Below are 21,958 nucleotides of genomic sequence, written 5' to 3' on the forward strand. Positions count from 1 at the left end.
GATTTTTGATGAACCTAAAAACAACCGTAAATCACCACTTTAAAACACATGGTTGTTAATAAAAACAAGTTACTTTAAAGTGGCTACCTGGATGATGACTGGAAAATAAAGTTATTTTTACAGGGAAAATCCAAAAGCAAGTTAACAGTCTTGTCCTGTTACATGATCTGCTGCTGGAAATGCAGAAGGTGGTCTATTGGCAACTTTCAAAATGGGCTTTGTAGATTATCTACGGCTTTGAAAATTGGACTTCGGCTAATTTCACTTACTTCCTAAAAAGAAGCAGGTTCCCATCCAAAGAGAATAGAGTAGCTAAGTTTTACAGCATTTGCTGGTACATCAGGTACTAGTTCATCTCAAATATATTTTATTAAGTCTTTTTATAGTTCTTAAAAAAACAACAAACCCACAAAATACCCACCTGACTGCTCATCTCCATTTCAAAGTTTTGGCTTATCTACTCAAAATGGGATTTCTTCTTTGGGCTGCTTTGGTTATAACTACTACAGAAGGGATCACATTGAGACCAGTAGAGACTGTCTAGCAGAAATATAGCCAGTCTCCTTTGTAAGGAGGCTTCTTCAGTGGGTTTTAATTTCCCAGCTTGGAGATAAAATACACTTTCTCCAGATCTTTGCTAATTCTCTTTCTCAGCTCATAATTCCTGTGCCCCAGGTCTCAGCCTTAGTTGCGGTTCAGCCTCAGGACAGGATGGAGCCAAGGGGAGTAGAAACATATAAACATTTCCCTGAAAATATAATTTTTTTAGTACAAAACATTCAGCATGGTTTAGGAACTGCCAGTTGGCAAAATCTATGGAGTCTGACAAAATGGACACTCCGGTTAATTTTTATATCAGTCCAGTTCAGAAAACACTACTACTCACCTACAACAGTGAACATATCTGAAATCATACTGGCTTTAATCTTTAGGTCCAGAGGTGCATCACTAACAGAAACAAAGAAAGAAAAGAGCAATTGATAAGTGTGTAGGTTAAAAGGATAGCCACCCTCTAATGGGCCCCAATATGGCAAAGTTTCCAAATGTCAATGAAGAGCAACACATAAAGCCCATAAAATCCATGGGGTGGGGAATCTGTGCACAAATATGAGAAATGAAATCCTGGTGTTCAGTTTGTCCTCTGTAATGCAAACCCAGCACCACGCATTGATTCTCTAACATGCAATTTTTTTTATACCAGAAGGCCTTGTGCAATTCAAATTTTGCAGAAGTCAAGAATACTGCTTCATTAAAACTGTGGATTTTAGAGGTTCAGACTTTCAGTACGCTCTTTTATGAGTGTGCCCACCGTTCAAATTACTTTTCACTGCTGTAACAGTCAAGTCACATTCACAGGCAAGAGAAGCAACTTTGTACTTTTTTAAGTCTTTATTTTCTGCTCTAAAACAACCTTCTTAGGCTTGCAGGCTTGCAAATAGGGCAAAAAAAAAAAAAAAAAAAAAAAAAAACAAGTCATACCAAAATCTCACCAAATGATACAGCAGAAACCCACATGAAAACAAAAGCAAGATGGACCAAAAGCAAGAAGCCTCCCTGTGGCAGTGACTGCCACACTGGCTTCAGCGTTGAGGTGTTCCTCCATGAACCAAACGGCTCTGCCTGCTATACTCAGTGCCTCATTCTGGGGATTTCTAACTTCTGAAGTATAGTATAATACACTTTACTGTGCAATCTGCGAAAGGCTGACTTGACGAAAGTTGCGTAACACCTGAAGCATCTGTAATATCTAGCTCTACACCTTACTACGGAGGTTAAGCCAAACTCCCACTCCAAAAGCAGTCAATCTGTCTTTATTTGATTACTTGGCATTTTGCCAGTATCTCTCATCCTTAAAAACTCAGCAGCTGGGTGGTCTCTGGCATAAACCTCTGGAGCTCTCTGTTTAGAGAAGTATACAGTGAACAGAAATTCTGGCTGTAGCTCCAAATATAATAATAATCTTCTCTGGTATTAAAAAATATGTTTCTTTTCTTCTTCTAAACAATAGGTTAGTTAATAAAAATTTTAAGTTGTTTGAAGTTTTTGACTTTAAACTTGGATGACTTTAAACATCGGACAGGGTAAAAGCACCACATATTATCTACATGGCCCTAGATCCAGCTTTATATCTTTTTTTTTTTTGAGATGGAGTTTCACTCATGTTACCCAGGCTGGAGTGCAATGGCGCGATCTCGGCTCACCGCAACCTCCGCCTCCTGGGTTCAGGCAATCTCCTGCCTCAGCCTCCTGAGTAGCTGGGATTACAGGCACGCGCCACCATGCCCAGCTAATTTTTTGTATTTTTAGTAGAGACGGGGTTTCACCATGTTGACCAGGATGGTCTCGATCTCTTGACCTTGTGATCCACCCGCCTCGGCCTCCCAAAGTGCTGGGATTACAGGCTTGAGCCACCGCGCCCGGCCCCAGCTTTATATCTTTATAGTGTATGTGGATTTGAACCCATAAAACTTTTGGTAATGAACGAAATATAATACCTTACATATTTCCTTAGCCTTAACAGAACACCTACTATTAAAAAAAATCCAGGGATAAAAATGAATGTAAGAATCATCCCTTAGAAGCCTAATAAGCAGGAATCATGTTAATTGTAAATTGACTAGGAAGACAAAGATCCATGATTCCCACATAAACTTTGATATTGTGCCATAAACCAACTAATTTAAGAAAGTCTGGTTATCTCTAATAACTAGGAAAAAAAATAATCGTCTAGTACCAAGAGAAATGACTCCAAAAAAAGTGTTTTAAATATTTCTTGAAGGTTTGTCCTTTTCTAGTAGATGGAACTGACTTACCAGGCCAAAGAAGGAGAGAGATTCACTTCCAACAACCATGGCTTCAGAGTAGAATCTATGAGCACGTCAAAGCCATAGAGTTCTACAAATACAAGACAATACACAAAATCATTTTCCATGTCACGACCACACAAAGATCTAAAAGATTCAATCTGATCAACTCCCAGGCCTAGAAACTCACTGAGTATAAGCAGTAAGTGGAAGTAGAAACAGAGAACCTTTCAAGAATCTTCCAAGTATCTTTCAAGTTCAAGAGAAATTAATCAAGTTCTAGGATAATAAGAAAACAATGCTATACAATTCCACTGTTTTTATCATGCACTGTCTATTGATGTTCCTAAGTCCTACGTAGAAAGTGACCTGACTCTAGAATAGTTAACTAATACGATTCTGCTGTGCTTACGGGCAAAAGAAAAAAAAAGGAAAATAGAATGAAATAGGTGCAACAAACACCAATGCTGCTTTAGGCCTGCTCTGAATTCCCCTCCCCCAACCCCTCCCTGCCAACTCTGAACACAGAAACATCTCCTGAAGTCATTTCTCTAGAATCCTGCCATCACATTTTCTTAAACCAAGATATTGTTTTTGCAACCTAGGTGAAGAAGACATCTAAATGTATTTATTCTTTCCCCTCTCCTAGAGTTTCAATTTCCCTTTGACGACAGAAAATAAAACACACTGCCCCAAGAAGAACCAAAAGACAGGAAAAGAGAAAGCCAGTGGTAGCAGAGCCCAGGTGTGACAAGCTATCTTGCACAACTAACATTATTTAAGGGTGGGAGCCAGAGATCAAGTTTTTGGATTCTGTATTGATTCTCTTCTTCTACCTTCCCAACTGTTGCAAAGAGAAAGCAAGACTTAGGAGCAGGTTTTCCTTCCAGAACGCCTAGTGTCATTTAACAAGTTCAGGTATGAAAGGTTAACTATGGAACCCTTCATATTATTATTAATGAGAACTTCTCTACAAAAATCACAGAAGTGTACAGTCGTGTGTGTGTGTGTGTGTGTGTGTGTGTGTGTGTGTGTGTGTGTGTGTGTGTGTGTATGTATACACACATATACAAATACATATAAAACATCACTCCTAAACATCCCATCCTGTGGCCCTCAAAAAAACTGCTTACGTTTTTTCTCTAGGAATAAACACTACCACACTATCTTCCTTACTGTCTGATCAGAGGTCACTGGCCAGACCTCACACCCACAGAACACAACCAAGTATTTTTCAGAAATTAATTCTGATACAAATTTCCTTGCTACAAGTAGGATTTTTAAAATTTCTCAATACTCTCAGAAAACAGAAAAATAGACCCTAAAAAGATGGCTCCAAAAAACTCTTCTAGAACACAGGAAGTCTGAAGTTACATGAGGTATTAAGAATTCTAGAATGGGAATCTGGAGACCTAGTTGTCCCCATAATTCTACATCATGTCTACATGATTCTACTGGAATTTGGGGAAACCATTTTTCTCTCTGAGATTTCTTGAGCACCCTTTGATTTCCTTTGGCCTCTTTATTAATCACTGTTTGTCAATATCTGCATGCTATTTACATATATATGGCAGTAAGAACTCAGGCATGCATATTCTAAGATCTTCTAGGGAGAAGTTTCCATGAATGAGTTGACTTCCATAGTAATTATATGGGATTCCATTTAATTTGCAGAGATCATCACAAACTATACTAGAGTTTGAGATGGGATTCCCCTTCAAGTAACTATACAAAATTTATATATTATCTATACTTTAAAATGTAAAGAAACAGAAGAGATTTCACCTATCTTCTTTTGGTAATGAATTCATAGCTTTTAACAGCTAATACATTCTTCTGAATAGCTGATCTTATCTTCAGTAATCTTGTAAAATATTGCCCCTTTAACCTGAGAAAAATCATTTTTGATATAGCACTAAATAAGGCATTTAAAAGGAAAATCTACTTGTAAAATCTGCAAGTCCACATTAACATTTTATATATGCAAGAGAGACTATAACATCTGATTGAAGAAAAATAACATTCTATTCATTGTTTAAAAGCTGAAGCACAGGATTCAACTGTTTCATAAAGTGGTAATATTAATAATAGTAAGAAGAACAGGGTGAAAATAATGATTGATGCACACAGTGATCAGGTTTGCAGAATCAGCTACAAATGAAGATATATTCAAATCAGACTAACAATCAATGAAACCCACTATTTAAATATCCTGCATTAAGCAGCTACACATTTGCTTAACCATTTCCCCAAATCAGAGGCAAATTCCAAGAATCTCAGTTGACAGGCTGAGAACCAATATTTTGGGAAATATGAGGGAAGAAAATGACCTAGAGAGAAAACACCCTTTACAGAGCTAAATTAATTTTCATTTGGATGACTAAATCCTGTTAATGCTAAATAACCTCTATGGAAAGGGTACCTAAACTAAAAAAATCAAGCCTCAAATCTAACTACATCTTTACATGCACCAGTCTTGGACTTACTATCATTTAAGAGTTGAGGAAGAAATATATACCAGTATGTGACAGCATTATAACATAATGCAAAACCCAGTTCACCTCAAAGGCTGGCATTAGGGAGAGGAATGGGATGGAAAGATAGCTTCTATATACGGTTTTCCTCTTTGAACATGATCAATTCAGCTTAAGAAAAATAATTTGGGTCCCTGGCAGGCTACTAGAGTCTTCATAAGAAACTTTTAAACTTATGATTAGTATTTGGTATTTTCTATGGACATTATAAAGATTTTTAAAGAGGTAGGTTGTGCTAAGCATAATAAACTTCCTTATCTTTTAATGTTGTGTGTTTTGGCAGCAGTAACGAGAATTTCAAAAATTCAGTACCCACAATGAGATACACCAGCGTTCCTGTCATGAATGGGTACGAGCAAGCTGGGCTTTTCCAGTTCTGACAGCTCCTCTCTTTTTGTTTCTCTGTGTTGTCTTTATTATGACAGAAAAGCAACTATTTTCAAAGGACTATTGCTATGCCTTATGGAACATTTCCCCAGGACAATTTTCCTCAGTAAAAAATATTTCCTTCAGCCCCAAACCAAAGCAAACTTAGCTCCCTACCTCTTTAATACAGTTCCTTGAAAAAGCAATCTACACTTAGCAATCTGAACTTCTTAATATCTGTTTATTCCCAGCCCATAGGAACTTGCTTCTGCTCTTACTCTAATAACTGACTATCCTCAATATGATCACCAAAGGCTACCTTATTGCTCAGCCCAAATATCTGAAACTGATGACCATCCCTCACTTATTGGAGCTTTCTTCTCCCTTGGGTTCCAGGACACTGCTCTCTTCTGATTTTCTTCCTCCTTTCCTTCCTTCTCTTCTATCCAGATATTCAATGGTAGGTTTGCTCAGGGTGACATTCTCAGGTCTCCTTTCTTCTCAATTCTACTTTTCTCCTTAGGCAATCTCATGTATTCTCCTGGCCACAATTAATATGATGATAATGATGATATTCAAATCACATCTTTAGCCAAGTGTCTTCTGGACACCAAATCCATAATTCAAATTTCCTTCTGGACATGTTCACTAGGATATTCCATAGGCATTCAGCACTCAACAAAATAGCCCTTGTTTTCTTTCCCCAAAACTATTTGGTTTGCTATTATTCTTTATCTTGGAGAATGGTATCCCCATCCACCAGACTCCAAACTAGAAACACTCTTCTACCACCTCCCAAATATAAGATATCACCAAATCTCTATCTCTCTTTCTTTGTCTTCAATCTTTCTCTTTAGTTTCTCTCTCTCTCTTTTTTCTTTTTTTTAGATGGAGTTTCACTCTTGTCTCCCAGGCTAGAGTGCAATGGCGAGATCTTGGCTTACTGCAACCTCCACCTTCCAGGTTCAAGCGATTCTCCTGCCTCAGACTCCCAAGTACCTGCGATTACAAACAGGAGCCACCATGCCTGGCTAATTTCGTATTTTTAATAGAGATGGAGTTTCTACATGTTAGCCAGGCTGGTCTCAAACTCCTGACCTCAGGTGATCCACTCGGCTCAGCCTCCCAAAGTGCTGGTATTACAGGCGTGAGCCACCACGCCCGGCCAGTTTCTTTCTCTTTAATCTTCTCTATTCCCTTTTGTGGTATAATTTACATATGATTGAAATGGTTAGATCTACATGTACAACTTGACAAGTCTTGATAATTGGACATTCCCATGTAACGCACACGCCCATCAACCCACACAGAATGTTTCCATCACCCGCAAAAGGATCCATTGTACTGTTTCCTGGTAAGTACCCTGCCCTTTCCCCCATCGCTGACAACTACTAGTCTTATTTCTTTCACCATAGATTAGTTTTGCTTATTCTAGAATTCCATATAAATGGAATCATATGGTATATACTCTTTTACTCTGGTTTCTTTCATCTAGCATGTTTCTGAGATTCATCCATCTATCACTGTTTTTTGTTTCCAGGCAGGTTTATCAATGTATAATTTACATACAATAAATTCTCCCTTTTAAAGTGTACATTTTGGTGAGCTTTGACAAATATATGCAATTGTCCAACACCACCATAAAATATAGGACAATTTTACCAAATGCATTCCCTTGAGCCCCTTCTCCAGTCACACTCTCACCCTTGGCAACCACTGATCTTATTTTTGTCTGCTTTCTGCCTTTTCCAGAAAGTCAAATAAATTAAATTAATGTAATATGTAGTTTCTTGAGACTGGCTTCTTTCACTTAGCATTGTGCTTTTGAGATTCATCTATGTTGTTACACATACCAATAATGCAGTTCATTCCTTTTTATAGCTGAGCAGCATTCCATTATATGGACACACCACAACTTATTTATCCATTCAACAGTTGATGGACATTTGTTTCCAATTTTTGGCAATTATTAATAAAGCTGCCATAAACATCTGTGTACAGGTATTCAAATAAACATATGGTTTCGATTCTCCTGGGAAAATACCTATAAGTGGGATTGCTGGGTCACATAGTAAGCATATATTATCACTGCATACCTCTTACCACCTTAGTCATTCCCAAGCACTTGCCTCTCCCAACTGTAGTCCATTCTTCAAGGCCATCAGAATTATACCTTTCTTAAAAAAACAAACTTAACAGTCACATAGAGATAGGCAATGAAATGGCCCAAGAAGATTTTAAGTCAGTCACTGCTAGTAATGTACCATATTCCCTTTATTGTAATTCTGTTATCCTAAGCTTTGGATCAAATTATGATAAAAGTTAAAGGAAAATAATAATAATCCTATCGCTCCCCTGCTCAAAAACCTCCAGTGGCTGTCTGTTAGATATGAGATGAATTTAAACTTGTCAATTCTTTATAATCTGGCCCTAATCCACCTCCATAACTGTATCTCCTATTCCCCCATTCTATGCACACTCTATCTAGTCATACTGCTCACCATTTAAAAAAATATCACATCCTGTCATGACACTGTATGTTGTAGATTATATTCCCCCTATGAAAAATGGCTTTCTGTGGATCCCCTAGGCATAACTAGTAACTCTTATATATTCCAAGAGCACTTGAGTCACTTATACCCCCTGTATTGTCATTTATCACTTCATGTCTGCTCCTATCACTTGAGGGCAGGGTCCATGTCTCATTCATTGTTGTATTCCAAGTAGCCTGCACCATAACTAGTACATAGAAAATAACTGAGAAATAATGAAAGAAAAAAAAAGAAAAAATAGTTAAGTGAAAGACAATGCACTGTTTTTGGGAAAGACAAAATAATTTGCAGACATTGCCTACAAAACAACCTTGATGACAAGACTTGAAATATTTGTAATAAAGCCACCAATCATAAAGAAAATAAGAGAGATTCTTAGGAAGAACTTTACATATTAAAGATATATTAAGGAAAAACCTGATAAAAGATAGTTTAGGAAGAGAGAGGGATAGAAAGATTTTCTTAAGAAAATAATAATCCGTCCAAGGCCTAACAGATTACTAAACATGTCACACCACTAATTTTGGATCAATCCACTAACTCTCCCCAGAAATAAAGTCCCAGCTGAAGCTGTAGTCCCTGAGGCAATGGAAAGTGCTGACATTAGCCAGAACTCACTGTCACTGAAATGCGATTGTATGCAGGAAATTCTTTTTACCTTGGCTTTGGATTCGAATTGAAAAGCTGAAGAGGAAGTCTTTATATGGAGTCCAGAAGGAGAATTTTGGAAAAAAGCCGACCCACAAGAAAATGAAAAGAAAATGCCCACAGCCAATTTGTTAACTAGTCCAATAATTCAATATGCTATCTGGTTACCAGATGTAAAGGTAGATTTAAAAGGAGTGTCTAGGACTAGGCACTCTTAACTACAGCAGAAAGGGTGCCCTTTTTCAGGCCTGATCTGCTAGAAAGGATGATATCATTTTTCCTGAGATCTAGTTACAGGAGAACAGAGGGAGAATCCAGGATATGGGGCATGCCAAAAGTAGCCGGACTCATAAGGACATGTCTTTATGTGGGTGGAGAAGGAACCAGAGAGACCTGGCTCCCAAATTTGGCTTTGCCATTTATAAGCTGCGTGACCTAGGAAAACTTATTTAACCTTTCTGAATCTTTTTTCCATGCCTATAAAACATGGATAACACCAACGAAAATTGTTGAAGACTAAAAAGAAATAACCAGTGAAACTAAATTAAGAAAATAACCGACGTTTGCTTGATAAACAGTAGATAATTCCTACATAAGTTTCTTTCGTAGTAAACTTCCTTTCCCATCTAAACAGGAGCATATGATAAACCAGAAAAGGAGATTATCTCAAAAAGTGAAGGGATTGATGACTTTCATTATTTTTTCTGTTGGTGCACAAGTAGTTTACATTGTTGGGGAATGTACACTGCCTGCTTTCATTCCTCCAACAATTATTTATGGATACCCTCCCTATAAGAACCTCAGGCTACCCTGTGAAATGGCCAAGAATGATAGCAGTAGAAAACCAAATCAGATTTTGTTCAGCAGAGAGGGGTACTGGACATGGTTGGTCCTGAGCAACACGTCACTGGGCTCTGATCAGAACAAGACCAGGCTGATCAGTTCTACAAGTGGCCCCACAACTTGTCTCCATGACCCCAGGCCTGGGTCACGGCCCATGACTTCAGCCATGCTCACACACAGATAAAACCACTGTCAGCAGCAACATATTTAAAGAACAGCTAACATCCTGTTGTTCTGGGCTGTTTTTCTTCAACTGGTCAAAAAGCTATTCTCATAGCCAGTTGTATCTCACAATGTCAATTTCCTAAGCATATTTAAAGAATTGCTGTTTAAGCATATTATTTCACATGGTAACATGTTTTCACGATCTTGGAAGCCAGTAAAAATTAGACTGTAAAAAATCTGTCTTATTGAGGGAGGCAACAAAAATTCTACAAATTAAAAGTCTTATGATCAACATGATTGCCAAAACCCATATTCTGAAGCCCCACTGATCCAACCAAGCTCAGTCATTTTGACCTGAGTTATTTAACTCACTGGTTCTAGAACTTGGGACAAGATTTCATTTCTCAGGGTTTCAATTTCTATATCTGAACTAATTATTCTCTAAGGTCCTTACCAGGTGTACATATCTAGGAAAAAGCATTAAATGACAAAGTTTCAGGTAGTTTGCATAGGTTCCCAAGTCTACATTTAAACACTAATAGTGCAATGCAGGTATATGTACATATATCATCCTACACAAAATTTGGTTTGAGAAGAACAAACTTGATATCAATACCTGCTGAAAGGCTAACCTATGACTTGCTCACAGCAGGAAATGAAGAAAAGTTAAATATAAAAATAAACAAATAGGATGGGATATTGAAAATACCTGGAAACATACATGGTTGAACATTACAGGTGTTAGAATAGGAAAGAAATCATAGGAGACAAACACTGAGATAGTAAGGGAATGCCCCTGGCAGAGATCCATAAGATGGAAGGACAGAAACAACCACCAAAAGAATATAGTGAACCCTATGTCTGGTCTGTTGGTTTCCCCTAAAAGCACTAATGCTCTGTTTAAGCCAAAAATCTTCTGGGAAGCTTTCAATTCCTGTTTACTCTAAAATAAATGTGGGGGTGGGGGGGGGGAACTAGCTTATTCCTTGTAACTTAAACCCCAGGGGAAGTTAGGAGTCAGTGGGAGGCAGAGACTCACATAAATATACACACGTATACAAAATCATATCTGATGGGATGAGGTTAATGAAGCACACAAAATCCCAGGGCTGACAGGAAGTGGAATTAGAACCACAAAAGCCAAGAAGATAGTCAACAACTTAAAAAACTCCAGATGCACTCAGTTTATTAAAACTGAACACAAATAGGGAGGAAGAAAGGAGATCCATGGCTGATGAAATGGACTTAAGGGGTATTTCACTGAGTCAGAGAAAGTCACAGCTTCTTTCATGTCGGAACATTCTATTAGCATTAAGCTTGATAACGAAGCTCCCAAGCTTTCAAAAAGCAATCAAGTTATAAAACAAAAAAGAAAAGGAAACATTCAGAAAGATTTTATAATTAACTATTCAGAACAAAGATTTTTACAGCAAGGGATATCAGAAATTTACCCTCATATAAGAGCCAAGTAGATGTAGAAAATAAACCTTTATTTATTATTTAAATCTAATGAGATTTTGGAAGTTGGAGTTATGTTCCTAGTCCCAACCCCCCATCCCCATCCTCAAGCAGTTTGCAATAATTCTAAGAGTTCTAGGCCATTACCAAAACAGATCCATTGGGAAGTCTATTGTCAGGTCACCAAAAGGCAATTAAAGCAAGTACCAATTACTCATTCAGCAAGCATTTCCTGAACATCCTCTAAGAGCAAAAGATGCTGACATGCAACTGGGCATGGTGGATACACCTGTAGTCCCAGCTACTAAGGAGGCTGAGGCAGGTGGATCCTCTGAGCCCAGGAATTCAAGGTCAGACTGGGCAACATAGTGAGATCCTAGCTGACTTTAAAAAAAAAAAAAGTGCTGCCACACATGGTAGGGCCAGAACTGATGGAGACATTGTTACTGTCCTCAAGGAGCTTCCAGTCAGCGATAGGAGACAGATACACACATGAATACCAGACACCATGCAGATACTATTGCAAAGTTACCAACAGAGTGCTGGGGGTATAGGGGCAGGGCAGGCTAATTCTGGGAACATTAGAAAAAAAATCACTAAAGAATTGATATTTGACTTCGTCTTGACAGATGTCTGTAATCTGTTACATAAAGTAACGTAAGAAAGGTATTTCAGACACAAGGTAAAACAGGTGCAGAGGCAGTGAGCAAGAAAAGGACCAGGTTTGGTGGCTCATGCCTGTAAGCCCAGTGTTTGGGGAGGCCAAGGCAGGGGGATCAGTTGAGACCATGAGTTCAAGGCTGCAGTGAGCTAAAAAATGATTGTGCCATTGCACTCTAGCCTGGGCAACAACAAGGCCCTGTCTCTAAAACAAAACAAAAAGAATTTAAAAAGGGGATGAGAGAAATGTTGAAAGCTCTGGTTTGGCAGAAATAGGGTGAGATGGGAAGAAGGGACACATTTACTATTAAGAATTCAAGAAAATAAACTTACGAGACTCTGGAGGAAGTATATGTATAAACAAAACATCATGATGTGATAGGAGAAGGGCATGATGGAACAAGCACAGAACAGTACAATGCATAGTGAGATCACGTTTCTACAAAAGTATTTTTTAAAAAAGTAGCCAGACATGGTGGCACATGCTTATAGTCCCAACTACTCAGGAAGCTAAGGCAGGAGGATCACTTGCGCCCAGGAGATGGAGGCTGCAGTGAAATGTGATCATGCCACTGTACTCCACCCTGGGCAACAGAGCAAGACCCTGTCTCAAAAAAAAGAACAGCATGAGGGAGGAGGCAATGTGGAGCTAAACCTTAGAAAAGAAATGAAAGCATGCAAGGCAGAGACAGAAGGAGAGTTTTCGAGCCAAACAGCAGAACTCACACAATGGCCCAAAAGCACAGAGTACTCAGAAGTATAGTATGGTACACTTGGATTATAAGGTACAAGAGGAGAAATGGAATTCTAGAAGAATTACCTGAGTTACCTTAGAAGCCTTTCAGGTCACATCAAGTTTCTATTATACAATTTAAGCCTAGGGAACCCCTTAAGGATTTTAGAAGACATGATAAGATATGGATTTTAAAAAACACATTGCAACCTCTTTTTTTCCCATATAATTTTAGGTCCTGATTTATCTACCATCTTCTATTCAATCTCAACAATTCGCTTTGTTTAGTGCCCCTCAAATATAGGCTGTTATGATAATCTGTTAAAAAGATCAAGAATTATAATGTCTAATTATAAAAATAAAAAATAATTTTTATTGAGTACAATGTAAAGGCCAGACACTGTGTCAAGTGCATGGCATGCATCATCTCATTTGATCTTCATGGTATTCTCAGGAGGTAGACACCATCATTACTGCCATTTTATAGTTGAGGAAACAGGATTAGAGTAACTTGCTGAAAATCACAAAACTAAACAGGGATATACATGGTTACAAACTAAGGCTGTCAGGCTCTAAAACCCATGTTCTTTATTTCCCTGTTATCCTGCCTTCTAAGCAAGCCATGAGTCTCATATATCCTTACCACCTGTATTACTCCACACCACACTTTAATCATCCTCCCCATCAAAGACCCCAGTGTATTTGACTGCCTAACACCGCCAAAAGCCTATGTGACTTTAAAGACATTCACACTGGCAATCACAAACCCGTTCATTTCCACATAGGAAGCAACGTCCACAGGCACCCTCAGTGCTACCATCACAGCTAGTAGGTCAGTAGGTAACATCTCTTGATCCAGTAGTTGTGAACTGAACTGTTTATTCCTACTCTGTGCAGCCAGGGAGTTGGAGGTGGAGTAGAAGAAGAGGAGAAGAGGAAGAGAAAGAAAAGAAAGTGGAAGAGGATGGGGAGAAAGAGAGGAGGGGGAGGAACCCACTAGAAAAAAAGATTCAAACAAAAAGGAGGAGTCATCGGAAAATGGGAGAAAGCACATACTGGTACCAGCCAGAGCTTCTTGGAACTGTTCCCAGTCTGGCTGCCAAGGAGCTCTGGAATATATTTGTTAGAGTTGGATTCCTGTACAGTCCGTTGCAGACTTTTTTCTGACTACATTCTGACAAAGACCAACACTTTCGTTCCAATCCCTGCTTCCCACAGAAAGCTAGTTATTCCTCGGGGGACTTCCGACCAAGCTCACTATTGGCCTCTTAGTAGGCTCTTCATATGCTACATGAGCTTAGAAAGAAACGAAGTCCATCATATACCCTTACTGCTATAGAATCACTAAGCCTCTCTACCCCAGAATCCCATCCAACTTCCCAAGACACTCTTCATAAAACATGTTAAGCTTCTTGAGTTTCCTTACCAAAACAACTGCTGCGATGAGGAACAAAGGTTTTACAGGCAGTAGCAATAGCTAGTTCAGCAGAGATTATAGTCTTAATGATCAGGTCTTCCACATGGGCCATCAATGCTGAAAAAAAAAATTTTAATTTCAGACTCAATACCAAAATACATGGATTAGCAGGAACTGGATTCCAGGTAACAATATAATTATAAAAGCATGTGTGCACATTCAAAAAAGTCTCTATATGGCAGACTTCTGAATGGGTGCGATGGAGGCAGGCATATCTGTAAACAGATCAGCACAGTCAAGAATAGGTGCCAAGGGATACCCTCAGGTGGCCTCTCATGACAAAAGACGGACATACAATGGAAGAGGAGCCTCACTTCCCGTCTCACACTTCCCCTATGACCCTTTCCCTTGTGAATGGAGACAGTCTCTTTTGGAATGCAGTTTCCCATTCTGCTCAAGGCTCAGCAGTTGTGTCCATTTTGATCTGAAGCCCTGTGCTCAAACAGTGCCCATTCTCCAAGGCAGCAACATGAATGAGAGAGATTAACTTAGAAAACTCAAAACTTGGGGCCAATATGAAGACAAGCAATTTGTTATATAAAAAGCTGACAGTATTTTAGCAGCAGTTCAACATTCAAGAAGGGTAAATTCACTAAGGATTAAAGGAGAAAGTTATGCCTTTCGGACCAGAAACATTACAACAGGGATTTGGGGGGTAATGGAAAACCTGTTCCCCAGCTTATCAACTGCAGGAAAGAGTAACACCAAAGACAATCATCCCATCTCAGCAACACTATCAAAGTAAGAGAAAATGATTCCTGGCAAGAGACAATGATAAAGTTACCCAAAGAAGAGAAGTCAAGAAGGAAAAAGGCCCAGTGCTCACCGGTTGTATCTCGGCCTTCTTGTTTCAGGTACCTAAGCATAGCACTCATACTCCATTTGTTTCCATAATCCTCCACTTCCGGATCATCACAACTAAAACAAATTAATGAATCAAAGTCACATAATGTAACTAGGCTTGCTATAATAACAAGATTCTTTGCAGTCTTCTTATCAAGTTTTTTTTTTTTTAATTTATTTTGCTGACTTCCACTTACTTTTACTTGATCCTTTCTGTCATGTGTCCCTTCATACCCATTTCTTCAATGGAAATGAAAATGCAATAGTTTGCCTTTTTTCAAGAGGGTGGAGAAGAGGAAGGCAAATTCTTTCTTAACTAAACAATTAAGCATCAAGAAAGGGTGGAAGCAATGTGTGAAGGAAGGTAAACAAATCTAAGAATGGTTACAATAAATTAACAGAAATGTTTGGGGACAGAGACCTAACCTTTGTGGCGAATGTCACCTGAGTCCACAAAACAACCTCTGACACCATTTTCAGAACAGAACTGAGTTGGGATGGGTGAGTGAGCTAATCTAGTGCAGCATGCTAATGAACTAACCCCACATAGACTTGCTTTGGCATCTGAAGAAGGCTCCCTCCTTTTTGGAAGTAGATACAGCTTTTCTTGATATTTTCTGAGGTATCACTGAAGGGAGAGTGCACTGGAGTGACAGTAAAGAGTGAGGAGGTACACTACTGCTATGGCAGCAGAATGGCAAATGGCACAGCCTCCCATGAATGCTGCAAGAGCCCTGCAATCTGCAACCTGTGTTTTGCAGCTGTCCCCTCACTCCCTACCACCATCCCACTCTCCACCAGTTGTGCCTTTCCTCATCTTTCACAATGAAGGTATGATCTCTTCAATCAGTTCGAACGCTGCTCACAGGATATTTGATGAAACCTACATAGCTTCGGTAACCAGTAACTATTCTATCACTTCCAGATTCCTTTCTTTCTTTCCTTGGACCTGGTAGGAACCTAATTTTAGTCGGAGTAGATAGTAACCGTTTGGGTTTCTTTTCTACTTTTCCACTTTCTGGCAAAATTATCGGGATGAAAGAAAACAGAGCAAAAAGAGTATTTCCACACAACTGGGCTGGTACTCCCTTCTACTGAATCCTTTTCTGGGATGGCGTCATTTCTTTCTTTAATTTTTTCCTTTATTTTTTCTTGATTTCTAGTATGTATTTTAGAAAAATTCAGAAAATACATAATAGTACAGAGAAGAAAATAAAAATCACCCACTCACAATCCTACCCACTATGGTTAAGCTAAGTTAACACTTCGGGATTAATTCTGGTCTTTTTTTCCCTACGCCCTCAGCAAAAATAAGCAGCTTTAGATATCTCATATATTCAAGCAAGAAATTAAGTTGCATGTGCTATCTTCTGGTAACCTGCTTTTTCCACCTACAAATATACAACAGTGAACATTCTTATCACTGATCCTGCATGTACATCTTTTATTTCTTAAGATAAGTTCCTAGATATGGAATTGAGGGAGGGGTGGCAGGGTCAAAGGGTACAGACATTTTTAAGCTATTGACAGGTTTGCCACGCACTGAAATGACCTCATTTCTTAAGTACTAAAATGTTCCATAGGCCCATTAAATTCCCATCCCTAAGTCAAGTGAGGGAAGACAATGAGGAAGAAAAACTTGTGAAGGCATATTTTGATAGAGAAAGGTGACACCGTTAACTGGGGAGGCAATGGAGAAGCAGCAGGAGATATGCCTCAACACTATATGACTGACAGCTTTGCATAAATGTTACATGGACATTAATGTAAAGTTATCCTCCAGTGCCACATACTACCCTTCCACGTCTACAACACCCACATCTGAGACTGGCACCTCTGACATCTGGCTCAGACACAGCCAGTACCTGACGTAGTCTCCACTCTTCTTGTTCACACTGTAGTTTGTCAGATGCATGAACTGATTCCGAATGTTCTTGGCTCCTTGATCATATCGCACAGTTGCAAACCTGATAGAAGGGAAACAGGTTAAATGCCAGGAACAGAGTTTCAAGGAAATACAGGCTGGAACAGAGGATCAACGAGATAATAATAAAGGAGGGGAACATCATTATCTAACAAATACTGAGTGCTTACTTAACTAACTTCCATGCTAAATGTTTTATAATGTCACACTTAATTCAATTCTTAAAGCAACCCTATGAAGTAGATAATATTGTCTCCAAGTTGAAAAATAGATGCAAAAACTAAATGTGACCTATTAAGTAACTTGTTCAAGATCACACCAACTCCAAAACCCATACTTAATCACAACAAGACGCTGCTTCTCTTATATAGAACATTACACCAACAGGAAGAACGAAAATTAAAAATACAGCTATTTACAACGTGGGAAACTGTGTGTAGGACACTGTGAAAGACGGGGCATTCACTGGTCAAGAAATAGCAACTGGCTGGGCATGGTGGCTCATGCCTGTAATCTCAGCACTTTGGGAAATTGAGGCAGGAAAATTGCTTGAGCCCAGGAGTTTGAGACCAGCATAGGCAACATAGCAAGACCCTCTCTCTTCAAAAAATTAAAAAGTTAAGCAGGCATGGTGGTGTGTGCCTATAGTCCCAGCTACTTGGGAGGCTAAGGCAGGAAGACTGTTTGAGCCCAGGAGACAGAAGCTGCAGTGAGCTGTGATCACACCACTACACTCCAGCCTGGGCAACAGAAACACCTACTGAGGGCCCACACAGTGCCTGGTACTATAGCATTCAAGGAAAAAAAAAATACTTAAGCAGAAAGAAAAACGGACAGCACAGCTATATATAGGCTTAGAGCTCACATCCATAAACTAGAACTGAGCCGTAATGCTCATTTAAAAAGAATAAATAATGACAGCATGAACAGCAGACAAAGCAAAACAGCAAAAAGTATGGGCACAGTGCAAGAGACTTAGTCCTGAATCTGGAATGAAGGCAAAAGAAAGAGGAATTAAACATGGATCCCACCGAAAACAGGGTAGCAATTTGATATCCTGGACCATTGTCAAAAGAAGACCAAAGTATAAAATATATATGCCTCTAAAGGAAGTAACCAGGGAAAGAGAAAACTTTCCAGTGATGCTCAATATCAACAAAAGGACACTCAAGGCGAATGGTTATGGTAAATATCAACCCCTGTTTACATACCATTGTAACCATATCACCCTTCACTACAGTGGTTTTCCCAAGAGGCAGATCCAAGTGTGTGAAAATAAAAAAGAAGGCCACAAGTTTATTTTCATATGATTAACAAATTATTTACATATGCTTACTCAGACTATGAAGTCAACATGAATTTTTACCACATTAAAGGTCAGCATTTAAAAATTTTCCTCTTCTCTGTTTCTTCTCACCCACCCACTATCTCCACTCCCTAATTCCCTGTACCAGGAATATATAAGAGCCAAAGAAAGAAAAGTGAAAAGAAGGAAAAAAAAAAACCCAAACCCAAAAAAGTGAAATAAACAAACATGGGGCTAGGAAAAAGGATGTGGACAAAGAGAAAATGATCACCAGACTGAAAGACAATAGTTTGATGAGCATTACATCTATGCTTGAGAAGGACCCCAGATTTTCTAGAAACTTCCAGTAGTTATCACTTAACTTCTGGCCATGTCATACCCCAGTGCCCTGGTGAGTAAACCCTTGCCTATGCATCACAATCTTCCTCCGACAGATTGTCCAAGCAAGAGGAAGACAGTCATTCTCTGAATTCTTGTGAGATACGAAGGGGGCCCATGCTGCCCCCACAGAGGCTGCCTGCCTCAGCCAGACATTATCTCAAGGTGACATCCCTCCTGCCATCCTCTCCCCTCAAAGAATAATGAGTTAGAAGGCAGGGAAAGCTTCTGCCTCAGAAAAAGAGGCTTTTTATCTCTTGTAGTTACTACAAGTACCTGATCTAACTCGGTCAACACGAAAAGCCTGACAAAAGTCTGTGGTGAGTTGGAATCTGGTGCCAACACATTTGTCATTCCTATACTCTTTTATTCAAGAGGGCAGCACACCTAAAAAAAAAAGTCATGTTTCTTCTTCCTAATCTTCCTTTTCACTGGAGCATTTTATTCTGAACCCCAGCAAGGATAAGATTACTAATATCAATGTGTGGAATTCTAAATTGAGTGTAAGAAGCAGAAGGAAGCAAAAATTAAAGTAAAACAAAAAAGCTTCAAGGAAAAGTTCCCCTGGTGGGTGAAAGTGCTCCACCCCATATCTCCCTTAGTCTAGTGGGGAACATACACCATGTAGAGAAAAGGTGTGTGCGCTCATCTTTCCTCCTACCCCAGTACGAGCATATAGCTCACACTGAAATCCATATTAAATAAGCCATCATCATCATCTGATCACTATTTTCTCCTTTATTGTCTAGACCAGAGGTCACACTAGTCTTGAATCTGACCTACTGGTCAAGTTCTGATTAACCTACAAAAGCTTTTTTATTTTTTCTTTTAAACCTCAATTACCTGAACAACATATAAAAATCAGACCTTCCTTCTTGCAGCCCAGTGGTAGCCAGGGCCCACATGAGGAAGATGATGAGTAACAAAACAGAAAAACAAAAAAAGAAAGATGGTGAGTAGGATGGTAAGTCAGCCAGAAGCAGATGGAGGTTTTCTAAGCAGGGTGGCCACCTAATCGGGGTCTAAATCCATACAAAAAGGGCATCTGAGTGGGACAGTGGCCCGGTAGGGTCAGGAAACTGGCTACATACAAAGGAATTGAGCAAATAAATAAATATGTTAAAGATATCAGGAGCCAGATTTCCTGCTGTTGGAGAAGAGATTTTAAAATATGAAAAGTGAAAAACGAGAAGGAACTCTGTAGTTTTGAACCAGAATTGTGGGTACCTGTATGAACTTCCGCTTTTCAACACAGAGACAGATATAGAAATACAGGTGTACATGTGTGTATGTACATATATACATATACATAATTTCCTAAGTCTGTTCACTGCCAGGATCTGAAGCAGAGATGCTCCAGAACAATGAGCATATCTAGCACCCAGATACTGATTTCTAAATACTATACTCCACAAAAAAGCAACCAGTGCTCCTTGGAGACATGGTTGATTCCAGGGCCAGAATACAGAAAGAACAAGATGAGCCTGAAACATCTTGTGCTCGAAGAATGATGAAGACATGTCAAAAGGACACAAAGCCAGCTTGAGAGAGCTCCTGTTGGCCAAATCTGGGACAATTTGCACATCAAAATAAATCGTGATAGTAAAGAATTATAACCCATTAAATATAATCGGAATGCTTCAGTCTGTATTGGTATAAATAAACAGATGAATAAATAAATGAGAAGAGAAAGTTCTTATAGAAAAAATGCCAAAAAATAAAAGTTATGACAGAATTAGAAAATCAGCATTTGGCAGCTCTTATAGCAATAATTCATTAAGGCAAGAAAAAGCAATAGATTTTTATTAAAAATGAGAAATGAGATGAAGAATGAAATTTTACATGATTTAAAGTATCTCCTTTTAAAATACTAATTACAAAGGGTAAGACAATATAAATTTACAGTGGAAGAATCTAATAGATACCACCTAAAACAAGTGGTCAAACGCCACTAAATGACTAGCATGTGCCATCAGATATAATGCAATGAGAAGAATTAGTATCACTTTTGTGGTATTCTGGCCCCAAATGCATTACCTAGGTCTCTTCATGAGAAAACATCAGACAGGCCCACATTGAGGGACAATCCACAAAACGATCGGCTGTCAGCTTCAAAAATGTTGAGGTCACGGAAGTCAAGGAAAGACTAAGGAACTGTTTCAGACTGAAAGAGACTAAAGAGGCCTGACAGCTAAACATAATGTGATCCTTGATTGGATCCCTCTGTAATTAAAAAAAAATTATTAGGACAATTGGCAGAATTGGAATGAGATCTCTAGACAAAGAGTAAAAGACCATTTTCATACAATTCTTACAGCTTTTAAACTCTGTAAGTTCAAAATGGTTTCAAAATAAAAAGTCTAAAAAAAGCGGTTTGTTTCACAGTAAAAATCTACATGTTCAAGCCTCACTTAAAAAACCAGGTCTGGCAATACCAGTACTAATCACTGGCACTAAATAGGAAATGCCTTTAGATGGACATGTACTCTCCATTCTCGTCTCTACTCTTGCTTCAGTGAATGTACTTGTGAGCATTTCTGTTTGTGACCTTTGATTTAGACCACCACGTATTATCAAATTTCATCTTCTTTACATCTGACGTTTCAACGCAATTTGTCTATTAACAACCTAAAGGGGACTTTTTTTTTACTAGGTACCCCAGGACCAACTTTGCACATACAACCATTTGTCACTTAACAATGGGGTTATGTTCTGAGGAATGCATTTTGATAGGCCAATTTCATCGTTGTGTGAACATCACAGAGTGCACGGACCAAACCTGGATAGTATGGCCCACTATACCCCTATATAGTATAGCCTCTTGCTCCTAGGCTACAAACCGGTACAGCATTGTACTATACTGAATAGTGAAGGCAACTGAAACACAATGGTAAGTATTTGTGTATCTAAAAATAGAAAAAGTAATACATTGTGTTATGATGTTACAATGTCACTAGGCAACGAAATTTTTCAGCTCCATTACAATCTTATGGGATTACCATAGTCTATGTGGTCCTTCTTTGACCCACTGTTATGCTGCACACGACTACATGACTGCACTTATCCTAATGAAGGCCAAAATTTACATGATTGAGTCTTGAGTCTCCCTCTTAATGAGATCAAGATTTAGGAGAGTTCTCACGACAGACCTTTCAGGCCTTGACTTTCAAACTAAGAAAAGGTGGAAGAGGGCCGGGCACAGTGGCTCAAGCCTGTAATCCCAGCACTGTGGGAGGCCGAGGCGGGTGGATCACGAGGTCAAGAGAT

The 21,958-nt window shown here is 38.9% G+C and overlaps 1 protein-coding gene across 26 annotated transcripts in view; it reads right to left on the minus strand.

The window, feature by feature from the left end:
* The window catches only part of TTLL5 (tubulin tyrosine ligase like 5), a 283,926-nt gene that overhangs the window by 216,111 nt on the left and 45,857 nt on the right, over positions 1-21,958 (minus strand). For all 26 annotated transcript variants that reach the window (XR_004271639.1, XR_004271640.1, XR_004271638.1 and 23 more), the window contains 5 exons: positions 16,949-17,050; positions 15,067-15,158; positions 14,190-14,297; positions 2,814-2,895; positions 887-948 (listed from right to left, as the gene is read on the minus strand). Coding sequence is in view for 23 of the 26 variants with exons in the window: in XM_032287240.1 (XP_032143131.1) it covers positions 887-948; positions 2,814-2,895; positions 14,190-14,297; positions 15,067-15,158; positions 16,949-17,050 (446 nt within the window). In the remaining 3 variants the exon portion in view is untranslated. The remainder of the gene's footprint in view (positions 1-886; positions 949-2,813; positions 2,896-14,189; positions 14,298-15,066; positions 15,159-16,948; positions 17,051-21,958) is intronic.

This window comes from Sapajus apella, unplaced genomic scaffold (genome assembly GCF_009761245.1).
Source record: "Sapajus apella isolate SASKATOON/1434 unplaced genomic scaffold, GSC_monkey_1.0 scaffold20, whole genome shotgun sequence".
In the NCBI taxonomy this organism is placed as follows: domain Eukaryota; kingdom Metazoa; phylum Chordata; class Mammalia; order Primates; family Cebidae; genus Sapajus; species Sapajus apella.